At 51.9% G+C, this 19,399-nt stretch overlaps 7 protein-coding genes across 7 annotated transcripts; 5 read left to right on the forward strand and 2 right to left on the reverse strand.

The window, feature by feature from the left end:
- Nucleotides 1-499: 499 nt before the first annotated feature.
- Nucleotides 500-3,646, forward strand: N7477_001635 (mannose-ethanolamine phosphotransferase MCD4; the record flags this gene model as incomplete). Its single annotated transcript, XM_056963298.1, has 3 exons — nucleotides 500-2,424; nucleotides 2,481-2,725; nucleotides 2,781-3,646. 3 exons carry the CDS (start codon nucleotides 500-502, stop codon nucleotides 3,644-3,646), a joined length of 3,036 nt encoding a protein of 1,011 aa, XP_056826217.1.
- Nucleotides 3,647-5,756: 2,110 nt separating this feature from the next.
- farA (CeGAL family transcription factor) lies at nucleotides 5,757-9,128 on the forward strand (the record flags this gene model as incomplete). Its single annotated transcript, XM_056963299.1, has 6 exons — nucleotides 5,757-5,890; nucleotides 6,055-6,079; nucleotides 6,346-7,240; nucleotides 7,288-7,360; nucleotides 7,411-9,021; nucleotides 9,080-9,128. The coding sequence occupies 6 exons, from the start codon at nucleotides 5,757-5,759 to the stop codon at nucleotides 9,126-9,128; spliced, it is 2,787 nt and encodes a 928-aa protein (XP_056826218.1).
- An 895-nt stretch (nucleotides 9,129-10,023) lies between these two features.
- N7477_001637 (cystathionine beta-lyase STR3) lies at nucleotides 10,024-10,380 on the forward strand (the record flags this gene model as incomplete). The annotated part of the gene is made up of 1 exon (XM_056963300.1): nucleotides 10,024-10,380. One exon carries the CDS (start codon nucleotides 10,024-10,026, stop codon nucleotides 10,378-10,380), a length of 357 nt encoding a protein of 118 aa, XP_056826219.1.
- A 72-nt stretch (nucleotides 10,381-10,452) lies between these two features.
- Nucleotides 10,453-11,086, forward strand: N7477_001638 (Cystathionine beta-lyase; the record flags this gene model as incomplete). The annotated part of the gene is made up of 2 exons (XM_056963301.1): nucleotides 10,453-10,962; nucleotides 11,015-11,086. The coding sequence occupies 2 exons, from the start codon at nucleotides 10,453-10,455 to the stop codon at nucleotides 11,084-11,086; spliced, it is 582 nt and encodes a 193-aa protein (XP_056826220.1).
- Nucleotides 11,087-11,577: 491 nt separating this feature from the next.
- N7477_001639 (uncharacterized protein) lies at nucleotides 11,578-12,609 on the forward strand (the record flags this gene model as incomplete). The annotated part of the gene is made up of 2 exons (XM_056963302.1): nucleotides 11,578-11,789; nucleotides 11,868-12,609. 2 exons carry the CDS (start codon nucleotides 11,578-11,580, stop codon nucleotides 12,607-12,609), a joined length of 954 nt encoding a protein of 317 aa, XP_056826221.1.
- A 1,204-nt stretch (nucleotides 12,610-13,813) lies between these two features.
- N7477_001640 (ferric reductase family protein) lies at nucleotides 13,814-15,937 on the reverse strand (the record flags this gene model as incomplete). The annotated part of the gene is made up of 5 exons (XM_056963303.1): nucleotides 13,814-14,831; nucleotides 14,881-15,231; nucleotides 15,303-15,417; nucleotides 15,468-15,718; nucleotides 15,798-15,937. The coding sequence occupies 5 exons, from the start codon at nucleotides 15,935-15,937 to the stop codon at nucleotides 13,814-13,816; spliced, it is 1,875 nt and encodes a 624-aa protein (XP_056826222.1).
- An 869-nt stretch (nucleotides 15,938-16,806) lies between these two features.
- On the reverse strand, nucleotides 16,807-18,542 carry N7477_001641 (putative cysteine synthase B; the record flags this gene model as incomplete). The annotated part of the gene is made up of 4 exons (XM_056963304.1): nucleotides 16,807-17,337; nucleotides 17,412-18,023; nucleotides 18,130-18,242; nucleotides 18,296-18,542. Coding segments are annotated over 4 exons (1,503 nt in total), but the record flags the coding sequence as incomplete, so codon positions are not given.
- Between the last annotated feature and the right edge of the window lie 857 nt (nucleotides 18,543-19,399).

Raw genomic sequence — 19,399 nt, forward strand, 5'->3', positions numbered from 1 at the left:
CGATGTTCAAGGGATATAGCGCTGAAGAAAGATTCACCACTGTGATGGCTATGCGCCTAGCTTTTATTCCAGCGATTATCCTGACTGTTCCCCGGATCTTGAGGATATCGCCTACCATCGGCCTTGATGTCTACCCGGATTATGTGGCTAATTATAGTCCGCGGTTCAGAAGACTTTTTGTTACCGATGATGAGATACATGAAGAGTTTACAGAGATTTTAGGATGTCTGGCTTGCGATCGTGCCTTCAACGACATGTATGAACAGGGTAGACGTAATGAAGGTCTAGCCCTGGCTGTAAACACTTTCAACGTAAACAAGTGGTTCTGCCGTGCACATTTCCTGACCCGTGATTGGTGTTCACCGCCCGTCCTCACTTTCCCCGGTGTCAACGTCTGTAATAGAGATGACCTCCTTTTAGGCCTTCCTGTCTGTTCTACCAGGGGCTCAATCCGCTCATTTTTCATTTTCGAGGCTGGAAATCCCCGAGGACTAGCATCATGGCGCGTCTCGGCCGCGTCGGGTTCCTCGCCATCGCGGTGGTCTTCCACCTGATCTATACGTATTCGATCTTCGACATCTATTTCGTGAGCCCCATCGTAAGTGGCATGCGCTCATATGGGGTCAACCGTCCAGAAAATACTCCAGCTCCCGCCCAACGCCTTGTCCTCTTCGTTGCCGATGGCCTACGCGCAGATAAGGCCTTCCAGGCCTTCCCCGATCCCGCGCCCGCCGCGCAATCCGACGAATTGATTCGCCTGACGCCATTCATTCGCGACAAGGTCCTCGAGCATGGTACCTTTGGAGTCTCGCATACCCGCGTCCCTACTGAGTCCCGCCCCGGACATGTTGCTCTCATTGCGGGTCTGTACGAGGATGTCTCGTCTGTGACCACAGGCTGGAAGCTGAACCCTGTCAACTTTGATAGCGTGTTCAATCGCAGTCGGCATACATGGAGCTGGGGTAGTCCGGACATTCTTCCAATGTTCAAGGAGGGGGCTGTACCGGGCCGCGTGGACGCGGAGATGTATGCGGAGGAGGCGGAGGATTTTAGTGTCGATGCGACGCATCTGGATACCTGGGTTTTTGACAAAGTTCATGGGCTGTTTGAGTCAGCTAAGAGTGATCCGGAGCTAGATCGCAAGCTGCGCCAAGACAAGCTGGTGTTCTTCCTGCATCTGCTGGGATTGGATACCACTGGCCATGCTTTCAGACCTTATTCCAAGGAATACCTCAATAACATCAAGATCGTGGACGAGGGTGTGCAGGCGGTTACTCAATTGGTGGAGGATTTTTATGCCGACGATAAAACCGCTTTTGTTTTCACTGCAGACCACGGTATGAGCGATTTGGGCAGTCACGGCGATGGACACCCGGATAACACACGCACTCCCCTCGTTGTCTGGGGCTCAGGTGTGGCGCAGCCGCAGAAAATTGCAAATGGTGTTGCACCCGGACACGAGGATGGCTTTTCGTCCGATTGGGGATTCGACCAGATCGTACGCCACGATGTCGCACAAGCCGATATCGCTGCACTCATGGCCTACCTCGTTGGCGTTGATTATCCCGTCAACTCTGTTGGCCAATTACCTCTGGCTTATCTCAATGCCGATCCGAAAGAAAAGGCAATGGCTGCATTGGCGAATACGCGAGGTGTTTTGGAGATGTATCGAGTGAAGGAGGAGCAGAAGAGGACAGCGGTTCTCCGCTATGTGCCATTTGAGCCGTTGTCTGGTGATGGCGAGACCTCCATTGAAGGCCGCTTTGCTAACCTGGAGGCGCTTATCTCTAATGGTGCTTATGAAGAGTCTATTGTTCTGTCCTCTGAGCTGCTGGTTTTAGGCCTCGAGGGTCTGCGCTATCTGCAGACTTATGATTGGTTGTTCTTGCGTACAATCGTGTCGTTGGGATACCTAGGTTGGATTGCCTATGCTTTGACCACAGTGATTGACTTGCATGTCTTACATGGGACTTCAGATTCCCACCGAACCGTGGCGAGTATCTCTTTCTTTTCCTCCATCTTGGTGGCTCTTTTCTCCGTTTTCCTATACCAGGGATCGTCATGGCGGTACTACTTCTATGGATTCTTCCCCGTCTATTTCTGGGAAGAGGTTTTTGCTCGTCGCAAGGCTCTCATTGCTGGACGCCAAATCATTCTGGGTCATGTTCATTCCTTTTCTGGATATCTCAGCTTTGGACTGCAGGTTTTGGCATTCCTCGGCGTGCTAGAGGCACTGGTTCAATCTTACTTCCACCGAGAGATCCTCACCGTTTGCTTTGCCTTGGGTGCTCTGTGGCCTCTAGCCTACGGCCTAAGCTTCGTCCGCAATCATGCATTCTTGACGGCGACATGGGCCCTCGGCTGTTGTCTCATGAGCACATTTACATTGCTACCGGTCGTGAAAATGGAGGATCTTACTAGCATGTGAGTTCTTTATGTTCAGTAGTGGAGTTTATGGGTGGATGACTGACTTTTCTTAGTACCTATGGTGGGCTTCTTATGTTCCTCACTGGAATCTTATATCTGCTCTTTGAGGATGCCATTATTGGCCACAGCTCAACAAAAAGCGCTGGCACCTTCAACAGCTTCGGATCTCGGGTTATCATGGGCATGCAGGTTGGCATGGTGCTCCTAGCATTGGTCGTCACCCGATCAAGCGTTACATCTCTCCAGGCCCGCGAGGGATTGCCATTTGGTAACCAAGTGGTCGGCTGGTTTGTTCTAAGTAAGTGATGCATCAGATACATTAAAGTATCCGCCCAATACTGACCTTCCTCAAGCGGCCTCACTCTCGCTGCCATTCTTCCACCGACAATATCCCAATAGCCACTATCTGCACCGTCTCATGGTCATCTTCCTGACCTTCTCACCCACATTCATCATCCTCGCCATCTCATGGGAAGGCTTGTTCTACTTCATGTTCTGCATGACCCTTCTAACATGGGTTCGACTCGAGCACGCCATTTACGTGCACACCAGCTCGACAGTAATCAGAACCAACGGCTCGACCACATCAAAGCCAACAATCAGCACGACAACCGTCGACGGCCGGACATACCACTACCGTGCCTTGACCCTCTCCGACACCCGCGTTGCCCTGTTCTTCTTCTTCCTCCTACAGTCCGCCTTCTTCAGCACCGGCAACGTTGCTTCAATCTCCACCTTCTTCCTCGACAGCGTCCGCCGTCTCATCCCCGTGTTCAATCCCTTCAGCCAAGGCGCCCTTCTCATCCTTCAAATCCTCATCCCCTTCGCCATCATCAGCGCCAATCTAGGTATCCTCAACCGCAGACTCGAAGTCCCGCCTAGCGCGCTCTTCATGGTCGTCATGTCGATTTCTGACGTGATGACACTGAACTTCTTCTACATGGTTCGCGACGAGGGCTCCTGGCTCGATATCGGTATGACGATTAGTCATTTCTGCATCGCTAGTGCGCTTTGCATTTTCGTTGCCGGGCTAGAATTCCTGAGTGAGCAGTTCGTCAGCGGAGTGGAGTTCGGGCCGGCGCTGGAGTCGGTGGAGCGAGTCATTAGTGAGGCTGTGGAATGCGGACATGAGAAGGAAGAGGAAAGTGCTGGGATTGTAGCTTCGCCTGCTAAGAGCAGCAAGAAGAATCGTCGCGGTGCCAAGGGAAAATCAGGTTGATTTGTTAGGCTAGTTTTTGGGAGCGATGTTAAATCCCGTGTATTTTAGGTCTTGGCCGTCTTGTTAATATAGAATACGCTATTGAAGATCAACTTATTTAGTTGAGTAGATCAGATCACTGGATCCTATTTCGGTCTAGTCAATTCAATCTGCATTTCAATTAGGTCAAGTAGATGTTAATGCTCGCCTGTGTAGGCCCTCCCTCATTTCGCTCCAAATATTCCAATCCGATCCCCTAGTTCCCTTCCGCCACCCTCGACCCACCCCAGACATCGGACACAACTTTGTCCCGATCGCTCAGCACGCCCCTAAAGCAGCCAAGCGCCGAAACTCATAGGGGACCTCGCTTGGCAGATGTCAGATCTAGACAGGCACGCGGTCCAGTGCCTCACAGCAGATCCGCCAGTAGAATTCAACCGTGCCGGACATTTGCTGCCTGATTAGGGAAAACATTAGAGTATATCACGGATATGCCAAGTTTTCTGTTCCCGACTCTTCTCTCAATCTCATTTTGATCTACCAAGTAATATAGTGAAGAGACAAAAGCCCTGGATGTGCATGATTTAGGAACACGCCAGGGCGCAATTGTGATTAGCGGGGAGGCTTAGGAAGTGGGGTCCTTCAAGTTGCCGAGGCATCACAAGCTGGTTCCTCTCTGTCAGCCAACACTCAAAAGGCTTGGAGATAGCGAGTCACCTGTTGGTTATTTTGAATTATTTCTGATGACGAGGCTCAGATGCAAGGTAATGATCCCCGCAATTCCACCCCAACTTTCTGTCCCCGCAATCGTCGGCTTGTGCCTCCAGTTCGTTGATATACGCAAACGTAGTGTACGATGCTCACGCTCAGAGGCGTCGCATCTATAGGAATGGAGAAGGATGCGCAGGGATCATGTTGTGCACGGAGCCACGGGGTAGATGGCACGAGCCGCATGAGTCAAGCACTATACACCGAGTATCTGCAGCCTAAAATATAGATGCGTCTCGATGTGGGATGATGTATACCATCACCGTATCGTGATTAAGGTGTGCCTGAGCCGCATCTCAACTGCGTCGCATTTCTGGTGACACCGCATACTTCCGTGCAGAGATAGCCCCCGTGTACTGGAGAACCCTAAACCCCCAAAGGACAAGTTCAACATCCCCCCGGGTCACGTCTTGAGAAAATGAGGTTCCCCATCCGCGACGACCCGCGTGGCGGCCTGGACCTGACGGTCTTTGCACTAACCCAGGAAAGCTTTAGGGGGGTTCCCAAGCTTTGACTCCCAGGACTGCACGAAAACCACTCACCCAGAGTTCGAGACAGGGCAGGACAATAGGCAGACCGTTGCGCCCGAACCCCGGGCTGAGCTGGTATTTCCACGGCGTGGAGAGGTCCCTGAAAAGGTAGGTCCGCCGTGCCTGGACTCAATTTATGGGATGTGCGGTCACAGGCTACTTAGCCCATTTGTTTCTTCTTTTACTCTCTTAATCCTCCTGATGGCTGCTCGCCTAATATTCCTGTTCGTTGCTGGCCTCTAGACGCGACCGTTTCAGAGATGAAACTGTCTTTGCACGGAGCCTCTTCGAAGACCCCAAAGTCCACCTAGTTTTTGGGTCCCTCCACTCCCCTCTCGTCGATCATTCCTAGGCGGGCCAGGCCGTCGGTGTAGATGAGTTTTGGGAGGTGGTGGGTGAGTTGAATGGTAGCTTACGTAGCTGGTGCCGTCGTAGGGAGTGCTAATTCTGGCAATGGGTAGGAGGTAGAATCGGTCAAGATGGCAGGATTAAGGGGCATTCAAGTAGACAAGCCATTGTGTAGGCCTGGCCAGTGCAAGAGAGAGAGAGAGAGGGTGACTTTGCGGACTCCAGAGTCTCTCTCCACAAGTGACCTCAGATGATTTCCTTCCTATTGCCACATCCCTCCCAAGGTCCCTCACCACCCCAGATCCTCTCTACACATCTTCGATATTCTTCCCCTCCTGTTCCGGTACTTTTTCTTCTCTTGATCGCGTGGCTTTTCCGAGCCCCCTTCCTCCCGAATATAATATACCATTCATCGCACAGCGCTTTCCCTTCGCCCGGGATATCCTGCCTCCCACCTTCAAGCTACGCATGGGGACTGCGCGGCCATGAGTACTACCACCGAATCCAAAATCGACCCTCAGGCGGCCGGCAGCCCTGCTCCTAGCGCCACTGGCTCGACGGGAACCTCGGGGATCACGGTGCGCAATGGTCCTGGTGGCCAGCCCTTGAGCTTTAGAAGGTGAGTTTTCTCGATGGCATTTTAGGGTTGTGTGGTGCAAGTGTGGGCGCAAGACATTGGGGGTGAAGGTGGATGCACACAGGGATCGCACAGGACTTTCTAAGCCCCTGGGGAACTCGCGCAAGAGGTCTGGCATTTTATAGACGCTGACCCGGTTTATCTAGACAACGTGCATCACGCGCGTGCGAGGTACGTTCTTGTTCTGCGACGCGGTCTGGACGTGGTGCTGGAGAGCCGAGGTACTCGGCCCCTCCTTATCGCGATGCTCTCCAGCTTCAAGCTCGTCGACGGGCGCATAGGTAAATGGCCCATTGAATCCACTAATTTGCTAACGTTCTATTTCTGGCATATAGACATGCCACTCTCGTAAGGTGAGCCTCTTTTTTTTCTCTCTCGGTCGCATCTCATCGCTGATTCTCATCTCCGCTAGGTCCGCTGTGATGCCGCCAGCCTAGGAGTCCCCTGTACCAACTGCGTCGCCTTCTCCATCGAATGCAAAATTCCTTTCCCCGAAACGAAAGAAAAATTCGACAAAGAGCAAAGATGAGCAGTATGCCGACAGCCCGCCTCACACGGCGTCTTCGCTCGTCGACGCTGCCGGCCCCCAATTTCGACCTGATCACCCCGAGGGTCATGGAAACTCTTCTGGCGAGCCGCAAGGCCAATCCTCGGACTCGGATGATAAAGATGATGCCTTTGGATATCGGAAGGATCGACTCGCTGTCGATGGCATGCCCGTCACTTCCCTCACGGAATCCGAAGCCGCCCAGCAGGCGTCCGGAGACAACGCTTATGCTCAGTTCATGAAGCCCAAGTTCGCCCGTGCTCCTATAAAAGATGCTGGACGGGTGGCATATCTGGGAGAATCGTCGAACTTGTCTCTCCTAGTCCAGGACCGCCACGGGACCACCGATGTCGTGCACTACCCGCTGCCCCCGAACATCAGAGGGTCTCGGGCGCGGTTGACGGATCTGGATAATCTGGAGATCGACATCCTTCACCAGCGAGGTGCATTTCTGCTTCCACCCAAACCACTATGTGATGAACTTGTGGATGCCTACTTCAAGTGGGTGGCCCCTGTGGTGCCCATTATTAACCGCAGTCGCTTCATGCGTCACTACCGAGACCCCAAGAACCCGCCGTCGTTGCTCTTGCTGCAGGCTATCTTGCTAGCGGGCTCGCGTGTTTGCACAAATCCACAGCTGATGGATGCCAACGGCTCGACGACCCCGGCTGCGATGACTTTCTACAAACGGGCGAAGGCCTTGTATGATGCCAACTATGAAGATGATCGTGTCACTATTGTGCAGGCACTGGTTCTCCTTGGTTGGTATTGGGAAGGACCTGAGGGTGAGTGGCACAATACTGAGTAAAAGACCTTTGCTGACTGGCCCTAGATGTGACAAAGAATGTGTTCTACTGGACTCGGGTCGCGATGGTTGTTGCGCAAGGCTCCGGAATGCATCGCAGGTACGTTCACTCTATCCTTCAAGCCCCATTTATGTACTAACATCCTTCAGCGTGGAATCATCACAACTCAACAAACCCGACAAGAGACTTTGGAAGCGGATTTGGTGGACCTTGTTCACTCGAGATCGTTCTGTAGCCGTCGCGCTTGGACGGCCGATTGGTATCAACACTGACGATTCAGACGTGGGGATGGTGACTGAAGACGATTTCATCGAGGACGAGCTTGACATCGTAGCCGAGTACCCACCGGACCCAGTGCATGTGCAGTTCTTCCTGCAATACGTGAAGCTGTGTGAGATCATGGGTCTTGTTCTTTCACAACAGTACTCTGTGGCGGCCAAGTCACGGCGCATGAACGCCATGGACCTGACCCACTCCGATATGGCCTTGGCTGATTGGCTTCAGAACTGTCCAAAAGAAGTCTGCTGGCAGCGATCCCGGCATCACTTCTGGGCTGCTCTTCTCCACTCGAATTATTATACTACTCTGTGTCTTTTGCATAGAGCCCACATGCCTCCAGCTTCCTCCGCTCCGAACAGCTACCGGGTCGAGGAAATGGCCTACCCGTCTCGCACAATTGCCTTCCAGGCAGCTGGCATGATGACTTCCATTGTTGAGAACCTGCAAGCCCACAATGAACTCCGCTTTACCCCTGCGTTCATTGTCTACAGCTTGTTCTCCGCTTTGATCATGCACGTCTATCAGATGCGTTCATCAGTCCCGTCGATCGTGGCAACTTGTCAGGAAAGAATCAATGTGTGCATGGCAGCCCTGAAGGACGTTTCCAAGGTTTGGCTGGTGGCCAAGATGGTTCTCACCCTGTTCGATTCCATTCTCGGAAATAAGGTGCTAGAAGAGCGACTCCAAAAAGCTGCTGGCAGGAGGCATCAACGGCGTCCTCACGAGCCCGCTGCTCCCCCGAAGAGGCCAGATGCCCCAAAGCGCAAGTTCGACGACATGGATCTTGGTGGCCTACCCAATGGAGGTCCCACGCCGCCTGTGTCGTATGAGCGGTCTCGTCCGCAGACACCCGCCGTCACACCTTCTCGCGAATTGAACCAGTCTTCTCTGGGGAACGCCTCCCCCAATGCCCACCGTGCATCACACGACCCTATCTCCGGCCCATCCATCTCTCGAGGAAACACCCGACCCACGACACCATTCAACGCTCAATTCTCGTTGCCCGCCACACCTCCCGATTTCTTCCTTGTGACCCGTGCCTCGCCCAATCTCTCTCCATCGCTATGGGAAAACTTCCAGCCTGACCAGCTGTTCCCTGACGGCACAGCCATCTTCCCCGAACTCACCTCCCCACCTCCCGGAATGGTGGATCCATCGCTGCCAATGCCTGCACAGCCAGGACCCAACATGGGTCAACGGCCCATGATGGGCGGTATGCCTTCACAGGTACCAGGTGGACGAAGTATGTCCGTTTCCCAAGGCAGTCCGCAATTCATGTCGGGCCTGCCAGCCGGTATGGGGATGCAGCCTGGCCAGGGACCGCAGGTATTTGGGATGGAAGGCCAAACATGGCCGATGCAGAATATGGATGGGACTATGAGCGGAGCGGCGCTGGATGCTGCTAGTCAAGACAACGACAACTGGAGCAGCAGCTCTCGTAGTGGCCCGACTGCGCCTACAACTTTGAACGTGGAAGACTGGTACGTTTCAATCGGCTATTTTTTTTTATCTATCATGGGCACTGACTAATTGTTGTAGGTTCCAATTCTTTGGCATCAATGGTGGCTTTGGCGACCTGGCCGCGTAGGCTCCCATCTATAATGTAATTGCGTGTTGTATAGTTTCTATTCTTCCCTGGCTACTCAAAATGGAAGGGGGATCTGGGATTTGCCTGGCGTTTGGGTGCTAGGAACTGGTGGAGAACAATTCCTGTTGTTCTACTATGTAATCTGAAATCAATCAATGAGTTCCTCATGACTTCCTTCTTAAGTCTCTCACACTCACACTCACACTCACTTTCTTTACATTCTTATTTCATGGTATGTAGCGCTGCTAACCCCCTTTGGGACTAGCGCATGACGGAATCACATCATCGCGACTTCGCCCAATCAGCGGTCTGCGAAGACGGAGTCATAGCAATGAGTGTCCGGGGATGCCTCGACGCCTCCAGGCTTTTTGATTCCTATTTACTTCCAATCTCATCAATCCATTGACTTTTACATTGTGTCTTGTTTCACCTGATATTCCCCAACCCGTGTACTCCTCTCGATCTCTACCCCTTCCTATACTTCTTCCCACAACTTCTCTGCCCCGCACCACAGCGATGTCGGCTTCAGGATCTGGAGCTCCCAATGCTGGGCCTTCATCAAGCTTGAAGAAGGCATTTTCCCAACATTGACCTCGAGGGTCATAATCTTCCTCCATCTCCGGCCCCCTCCAGCCCTCACACCGGCCGCCGGTACAATATCGCCACCGAGCTGGTCTACACGGAGAGCAACGACCAATACAATGCTAGCAGCGTGCCAATCTACCAGGTAGATCTATGCCATCCAGTTCAGCATACGAGAACATTCCGAGACTAATAAATACAATCACAGAGCGCTACATTCAAGCAGACCTCCGGCGCCGGCGGCGGAGAGTATGACTACACCCGCTCTGGCAACCCAACCCGCACACACCTCGAGCGCCACCTAGCCAAGATTATGTCCGCCCAGCGTGCTCTAGTGGTATCCTCTGGCATGGCGGCCCTGGACGTGATCACCCGTCTCCTTCGGCCCGGCGACGAAGTCGTAACCGGTGACGACCTGTACGGCGGCACCAACCGTCTCCTCAAGTACCTTTCAACGAACGGTGGGATCATTGTGCACCACGTCGACACAACCGACGTCTCCAAAGTGACCGAAGTCCTCTCCTCCAAGACGACCATGGTCCTCCTTGAGACCCCAACCAACCCTCTGATCAAAATTGTCGACATCCCCACCATCGCCGCTGCCGCACACGAGGCGAACCCGGCCTGCCTCGTCTCCGTGGACAACACTATGATGTCCCCCTCCTCCTGAACCCCCCTCGAACTAGGTGCCGACATTGTCTATGAGTCCGGTACAAAGTACCTCTCCGGTCACCACGATCTCATGGCCGGTGTTCTCGCCGTCAACGACCTCGCCGTTGGCGAACGTCTCTACTTCCCCATCAACGCCTCAGGATGTGGTCTCTCTCCCTTCGACTCATGGCTCCTCCTCCGCGGTGTGAAGACCCTGAAAGTTCGCATGGATCAGCAGCAAAGTAATGCGCAGCGCATTGCCGAGTTCCTTGAGTCCCATGGCTTCAAGGTTCGCTATCCTGGTCTGCGCTCGCACCCGCAGTACGAGCTTCACAACAGCATGGCACGCGGTGCTGGCGCCGTGTTGTCGTTCGAGACTGGTGATGTAAATGTCTCCGAGCGTATTGTTGAGAGTGCAAAGATCTGGGCTATCTCGGTGAGCTTTGGCTGTGTCAATAGTTTGATTAGCATGCCGTGCCGGATGAGCCATGCTAGTATTGATGCGAAGACGAGGGCGGAGCGTCAGTTCCCTGAGGATTTGATTCGCTTGTGCGTTGGTATTGAGGATGTGGATGATCTTATTGAAGATTTGCAACGTGCTGTAAGTTTTGTCACTTGAGATTCATGGGTTTCTTGCTAACAGTCTTTCATAGCTTGTGCAATCTGGCGCAGTCAAGGTGACTCTGGATGGCTTTGAGGCTAACTCGGCGGCTACGACTGCGTAGGTCTAGATGGGATTTCTCGGGTTTTCATGTGAATAGGGCGTTTCGGGGATTGAAATAACACATCACGAATTCTTTCAATTTTATCAGGACTGTTCTCATCGTAGGATTAGCGCAGATGGCGTGCAGTAGTACTATGCAGGGCCAAAGGGCGAATAGGCGCTAGTAATTTACCCTAAAATCATGGAAGAGATCACAGAGGAATCGTGAAGAACCCCGGGACAGGAATTCGGGACGATAGCTGAAGAATTGAGGCGAGGAGATAAGGAAGTAACATTTACCCGGACCGGCATCGGAGACCAGCCCGGGCCTTTCTCGTCCGAGCTCTTCGGGATGTAAGATCGCGCGCTTTTTTGGCACTTCTGCTTCACTGGCAAAACCCCAGATTTCTGTTCTCGTCGTTGTTCATCTCTTCTATAAGATCTTGATGACGTTCCAGTAATCTCTATTTCTCGCATTTCCCTCGCATATACCTCCCATCTCTCTATAAGAACATGTCTCGCGATGCCGTCGCGCAGGATGCGTCATTTCCAATGGCTGTCGATCGCCCTGTTGTGCCTTCTACAAAAGCTCCAGTAGCTGCACCTGCACAAAAACCAACATCAGCATGGAACACAAAAGACCTAGCCCTTCGCCTCGGAGTAGACGTCGCCAGCGCCGCGAGTGCTGGCGCGCTTACATGTCCGCTGATAACAATCATTGACCGGTTCGCAAAGCCCAGCTCAGACACAAAAAAGAAAAACCAACCAAAAACAATCCGAAGCTAACCAATTCTCAATTCCAGCGCGATCATCGAAAAAGCATCCAAAGGCTTCCCAATCCGCCAAACCATAACCTCCTGCCTCAAATCCATGATCACAAAACCCGGCGCCTTCTTCACCAGCACACCTTTCCTCCTCATCTACGCCCTCTACAGCTCAACCTACCTAACAGCAAACACAATCGACACCGTAACCTCAACCCTTCGCAACCAATCCTATGACACCGTCACGCCCGGCCCCGCGAAATTCATCTCCACCACAGTTGTCAACATGGCAATCTGCGTATACAAAGACGCCCGCTTCGCCAAAATCTTCGGCGCTCAACCAAACTCAGCCTCCTCTCCCTCAACATGCCACCCTAAACCGACGGCGACAGGGCCGCAAATCCCCAAAGTCTCGTACACCCTCTTCTGTCTCCGTGATAGTATAACCATCTTCGCCTCGTTTAACGTCCCACCTCTAATCGCACCTTCGATCCCCGATTTCATCGCGAGCACGCCGTCAATGAAATCGGCCGTCGCGCAGTTCTCATGTCCGGCGCTGATGCAGTTCGCTAGCACGCCTATGCATCTGCTCGGGTTAGATCTGTTTAACCGGCAGCCTGTTGGGGGTTTGCCGTGGACAGATCGCATGGCGAGGATTAGGAGAGATTATGTGCCGAGTTGCTTTGCGAGGATGGGCAAGATTGTGCCGGCTTATGGTATTGGAGGTGTTGTTAATGTTCGCATGAGGGCAATGCTCATGGAGAAGATTCAGGGAAAGTAATGAGCAACCTTTTTATGTTCATTCGTGATTGCTTAATTGGCATCATGACTTGATGAGGGAAGATTGACAGGCTTGGTCTGCTTTCTCTGAGCTTAGTTCTTCTTCTCTTTTTCTCTTCTTCTTTTCCTCACTCTTCATTCTCTTTTGCCTGACTTTCGACTCGATGACGACTTCTCCACTCCACATTTGGATCGGGTACATGGCGTTTCTGGATGGCGTCTGGTTTGATCTTCTGTAACGAGGATCACGTTTGCATTAAGTGACTGGCGTTGCATTTACGTTTCTTTTTAGACCGATCCGAGCTTTTCATTTCGGAATTACCTCATATGTTGATATATTGGACCGACTACACGCGATACAGCATCAAGGCTCATGTAGAGGGCCGGATGGGTTTCTTGGCTGTCAATAATAACTTGTTTATTTCATTCAAATAGTTTATTCTTTGACTTGGCGTTGTGAACACGATTCAACATTTTACTTCACTTTGGACGTGGAGGTAAGCCACTAATTGTCAATCTTTTCAGGGCTATGAATCAGCGTGGAAATCATGACATTCACCGAGAAGTTGTCCACATATTTGGCGTGGTCGGTTGCATATACCAATGGTTACCCCCAGCAAAAGATAGAGTGAAGATATATGTTGACCATCTTCCCAGGCACATTTGTAGTGGTCTTTTCTTTCCTGATTGGATCTTTCTTGGGTGGGCCCGTGAACAGATGTTCAACACGTTGCTACATGCGGCTCTGCTTTATACACGCGAAATATGGAGAAACGTGCGATCACATCGATATTGTGATTTTTCGGAGACAATTGATGCCCGGTCAATATAGAGACATCTCTGCACGTACGCATATGAATTGTGGAATGGATGGAAGAATGATAAAAAAAAAAGCAGTTGGACGAGCTATTGACGATCCACTAATTTTGGTTCTGGAAGCTATTGGCCTTGGAAACAACCGTGGGCCTGTATTAGGGTTGGAGCAAACAGATCATATTAGAACCAAGCACAAGATCACAAGCATCTATTTTGGCGTGAGGTCAGAAGTCTTTGAGCTTGCTATGACATTGCCTCGAAGAATTAGCAACATTATAGCAATGTAGATCATAAATTATACAACATGAAAAGGGGGTATTATCATAAGATCAGAGCAAATATCAAGCCAGCAGACACATGCCCATAATCGAGGATACGAGGTCAAGAAATCACCACGCAAATGGCTCAGAGTGCAAGTAAAGCTCCTCGATCTCTCCCTGAAGTGTCCTAGTCTGCGCCACAGCCGCCGCGTTGCGGGTATCGTGCAACAAGGAAGCAGGCCCGCAGACCAATACACCAATGCGCTGCTTCTTTCCAACCTGAGTTCCGCGTGCGTGTGCGCTCGCCACGGTTCGCGCGATCAGGCCTGGGATATCGGGACGAACACTCTGGTGGATATTTAAGCTGAAGGAGCCCGTAGTCGTGATCTCCGGGGATGGCATTTTCTTCTCGGGTGGGTTCTTCGCATCAGGTAGTGTGAAAGACACGGCGGAGTCATTAATGAGATCACGAGCTGGATTGGAAGTGACATGCACCGAAACGGCTGTTTCAAAGCCGTCGCTGTTCTCATTCAGAGATAACATTGTGGATTCCGAGAGCCGGGCTTCTATTTCCTCTGTGTACCAGTCTGCCATTGCCACGTCGCGGGTTGAGAAGACGACTTGGAGGTTGCGACGCCCGTGTCCGGGCTTGGGCTTTTCAGTTAGGCGGAGGGCTTCGTCCACCATCGCAAGTGAAAACCCGCCTCCTGAACCGCCGGCGATCACAAGGAGGGTGTCGAATTGAGACATGTGATGGGGACTTACGCCGCCGAAGGGGCCTTCCATCATGATTTTCTTGGAGATGCCGGGTTGTTTGGCGGCCATTGCGGCTAGACGGGCGGTCACGCCGAGGCGAGGTTTGATATAGAAGACGATTTCAGAGGCTTTGCCGGTTTCATCGGGATTGCGGCACGCAGAAGAGATGGTGAATGGGTGTGCGGTTAGGAGATGTAGATCTGAGGTCAGGAAGCGGACGAAAACGTGCTGGCCGGGTGTCCAGGTTATGACCGTTGGGATGACGACGCGGACAAGACCACAGGGGAGAAGCTCAAGTGTTGCGGTGTGAAGACCGTGCATGAGGTAGGTTCGGACATGAGCCGCACCAAGAGAGAAGAGGTAGATGGAACCTGCAGCGATGAAGTAGTCCCTGGGCTATCTTAGTGAATATCAGTATAGAAAAATGACGCTCAACGTACCATGAAGATAGCCGGAAATCACAATGGAGGAAGAAGAAGACCATAAAGATCACCGCAGCTCCGATATGTGTTGCTTTGAAGAACTCGTAGAAACGATTTCGAATACCAGGAAGGGACATGACAGTCAGATAGGTCTGGGCAAGTAAAGCGATGATACCCGTCCAATAAACAATACTGGTCTTCCACTGCCTGACCATGTCACCCTTCCAGATGTGATATATGATAAAGGGGAAGGTGTGAATCAAGGCCAGAACGAACATGGCGTAGCTAGTCCAACGGTGGAAAACCTGAAGCTTCTCATGAGGAATTCCAGTCAAGGCAGAGATCATGTTTGCCTTGGCACTGAGGGCTCTGTATAATCATCAGTATCACATACAGTGCATAATTAACAATACACAACAACACTGGATGATACTACCTACAGTACAAAGGGAAGCAGTCCCAGGGCCATCCATCCAGCTCGAGTCGCAATCGGAGGACTACTTCCATAGTTCGCATCGGTCGGCCAGTAGTAAGGTTTTGGTCCCAATGTCATAGCTGCATCTCCGTTAGCTTTCATCTGATCCCGATTTGCAAGCCAGCCATACCGAAGAAAAACACCGCGCCAGCAAGACCGAGAAGTATCACACCCAGCGACGGCGACCAGTATCGCACTACGGGGAACCGGTAGCCCCGGTAGGCCAAATACCGCGAGATCGATGTCGTAGCCCGCCATATCTTCGTCCGCTTAACGCAGTCAGGACTGAGCCGAACCAGCAGATTCGACAAAGTGAAGACACCGATCACGGCACACAGGAAATAGACGGTATTCATCGCATAGACATTATCCGCCTGGTACCTAAGCAGCACAACATTTAGCACCTAAACACCTCAACACCTCAACACCTCAACACCCACACAAGTTTCGAAAAGCGTACCAATATCGCCAATGATTATTCCGATAAGCGCATTGCGCTGCAGTCAACTTGCACTTGTCTGCTCTGGACGAGTGAAGCATCACCGGCTGATCGAGCCAGGGGATACCACCCTCGTGCATGTCCGTTCCCATTCCCATCATATTGGCTGGGCTCGTTCAGAGAATAGAAAATGCACCTTGAAGTTGCGCCCCCTCCCTGCGTTATTATTATTATGGAACTCCAGAACCAAGTTCGGAGATCGGCGGGTTCAAATTCCGCAAAGTCGATAGTATCATATTCTGCTCCCTTGGCCTGAATTTTTTTAGATGGTTGAGTGGGGGTCCGAAAACGGGAAATCTAACTATGGAGACGGCGTTACCAAGGGACCCGTCGAGCTTGTTCCCGATGACATTCCAGACGTGTGTGTTGGCCCGCCGATTACCCGCAGGGATCTGCTCGGAATTGAGCAAGTTTGGTGGGGTCTCATGGATGAGCGGCCCTGAGTGAATTCTTCGCGGGGAATTTAGTGGCTTATTAGTGGGCTATGGGTCCTTCGTGGGTCCGCGTTATTGAGTCTTTTCCCATTTGAATCCGGGGTGGCTGGATCTTGAATTGAGAGCACATTTGCGCCCCTGCGGCTCGGGTGTGCCTGAGCGCATGTCCGTAGATCTCGGCATCCTCGCGTGTGGATTCCTATTTCTTCACAATAGCTATGTCTGAAGAACTGCAGCTAGAACATAAAGCAGAGTAGTGAACGGGATGTAGACCTCCAGTCTCCACCCCCCTAGGAGTGGGAAAATTGACGTAGTGATTTGACAATGCTACTCTACGTAATAGAGTCCAGACCTCAAGATCTCGAAGGCTTTCTAGGGTTTCAATGAACCAGCTAGAGTAAAGAATCTAGACCAATGAAAGAAAGAAACGATCAAGTCAAATTTCATGCAAATGAAAAATCTTCCAAGAATATATACAGTCCGCGTTTAGCCTAGTGGCATGGCTCGGGTCCTACATTCTCCCTTCGGCATTCTCTTCAGTCAAGGGGTACTGCCGAGACAGACACCGCCGCAGCAATGGGAAACTTGGTGGAAGACATGGAGGCTTCGCTGCCGATGCCATACATACTCATGGCCTGATGCCCGCCCCGCACACTGTCCGCTTCGAGTCCCTTCGCCCGGAGCACGCTGGTAGCCACGCGGGCCGTGTCTCCATCGTAGCAAACCACCAAAACATGATGCGAGCCAAGCTCCGTCACCAGTCTACCGTCATGGAAGATCTTCTCCAGCTCCACCCACTGCGCTTCTAGCACCGCCGGATCTGAAAACGGCGAGGGCGTGTGTGGCCCCAGGCTGCTCAGCGGTAGGTTGATCGACTCAGGGAGGCTCCATGCGCCAAAGTCTTCTGCGCGCCGTAGATCAATCACTCGGTGCTGCGGCCGGAGACTGATCTCGCTGAGCAGGCTATGTTCTAGGGATCGTGGCGACCCGTACACTTGCGGGAGCACCTCGAGCGCGTCCCGCTCCCATGCCTCGTCGTATCGGTGTAGATCCACCTTTGTCAACCGCTGAACAAAGGTTAGCTCCGGGTTCTGTCTTTCTTCTTTCTTACGTTCTGGCATATCAAAGACCGTGCACTTACCTCATTGCGGATGGGAGGGAATTCTTCGGCTCCGAGTTTTTGGAAGTACTCGCCGATGTACTGGTACGGAAGGTCGCAGCACAGGAAGACGCAGTGCGTCAGTCCGTCGGGGCCTGCCAAATCACCGAGTGTGCCGGCATTCTTCCGTTTTTCCAGCATTTGGAACAGACCTTGAAGGTTGAATCCGGATGATGGACCACATACCAGACCCTCTCGACATAATCTCAAAGACAAAGTGTACGAGTGCTGAGAACCCACTTCCTCGATGCTATCCACGGCTTCTCTCCAGGGGAACTCAACTGGTCGCATGAGTGCATATGAGCGGGGTCCAGGCACTCGATCTCCAGGGGCAGTGCAGACACCAAGTCTCATCACCGACGGCTTGACGCTCTTGAAGTACGTTCCCAGGCCGGTCATAGTGCCAGAGGTGCCCATACCGGCACAGAGAACATTGATTTCTGGTAGCTGCTTGAAGATCTGTGGACCAGTCCACCGGACGTGCGACTGCCAGTTATTGTCATTCTCATATTGGTTTGGGTTCACAATATCATCGGAGTCCGCGGCCATTCTTCGAGCATTCTGGATACCGCCGCGCTTGTCGAGGGGCTCAGGCTGCGAGGGGCCACCGAAGAGGGTGATGTCTCAGGCCGAAAAATTGCATCAACTTCAACTTAGCATCGCTGGTCTTGTTGCTGAGGAACGCCCGTGTATCCTGTACGCCATGCGAAACCCGCGCAACCATGGACATCGAGATCACTGTTGAGCCTGAGCTGTACTCAATGATTGTCTTTGTCTTCTTGGGGTCCACGGTCGATTCGAGCATATTCATCGCTGATATCACAGTCAGCCAAGTCCCTTCGTCATGTATTGCATGTTCATCCCACCTGGCATAGCCTTGACATTGTTCGCCGGATGCATAGTCATCATCTTGGCATAAATGCGAATTCCATCATGATAATAGGGATTCAGGTGCTCCGGCAGCTCAACAAGTGGCAATGGTGGCTGGCTATCCGGGTTGAAGTACTTCTTCAACGAATCCGGGCCGAAGTAAACATTGCGCTCATTCATGTTGGGCGTTGTAGAAGGGTCAAAACCAGTCAATTTTACCAAACCCAACACCTTCAAGAAGGGTGCTATAATACAAACAGGTTTTCCTTGTTGAATCCAGGATCACAAATTAAGGGGGCGATTCCTCGATAGATATACTTCCTCTCTATCCCGGCGCCCCTCCCGATCCCAATGCCTTGGCATCCAGAAGGTATCAATTTCAAAGCGCACGAATAAAGCCCTCAGCTCCACCATGGGAGGTGCATATCACCGAGATACTCTGGCCGTCAAAAGACCCACGGCTGAACTCAATTATACCTCGGACGCTGCAAGCGCCAGAAATATCACGCCGCGATGGTAGTGAATCAGGAAATTTGACCAGACGATCAAGTGCATTTCGGGATAATCAAGTGTAAAGTGGACCTTGATCGAAATTTCCCATGTGCGTTGTTTGTCAAGGAAAAATACATCGCGATGTTTGAAAACGGCAGGATGCCCGCGAAGTGCGTCATGATTCAGTCTCCGCAGTGGTATTCTGGAAACATTAAAGCGCTCGTCCTAGACGCTCTACGCTGTTCGTCTTGTACTATAGTCTGCGATTCTGTTTCTACAGAGGAGACCTGTGGACTTCAAGGTACTCGGAAAATGAAGAAAAACGCCGAGAACAGTTCAACCACGCACATGAGGACCCGTGGTGGTCTCTAATTACCCGTGGTCATGATTTATAATGACTATAGCTCTAAGAGTACCTTGAGAGTAATTGAGCAAGTTTGTTCACCCGAACAAACTCTAGCGTCTTTAGTGACGCCGATCAGCGGCTGTCAAGGGTCCGCCTCGGAGATGCCGATCTATGTCGAATTCAGCATCCGTGCGAGAAAATGCACTGATGCTCAATTCCCTCGTTCCAAGACTGAAACCTATGATTCGGAATCTATCTCCTG

Source organism: Penicillium maclennaniae (assembly GCF_028827695.1).
Source record: "Penicillium maclennaniae strain IBT 15551 chromosome Unknown utg000002l:1.0-2354659.0:1.0-2356205.0, whole genome shotgun sequence".
Taxonomy (NCBI): Eukaryota; Fungi; Ascomycota; class Eurotiomycetes; order Eurotiales; family Aspergillaceae; genus Penicillium; species Penicillium maclennaniae.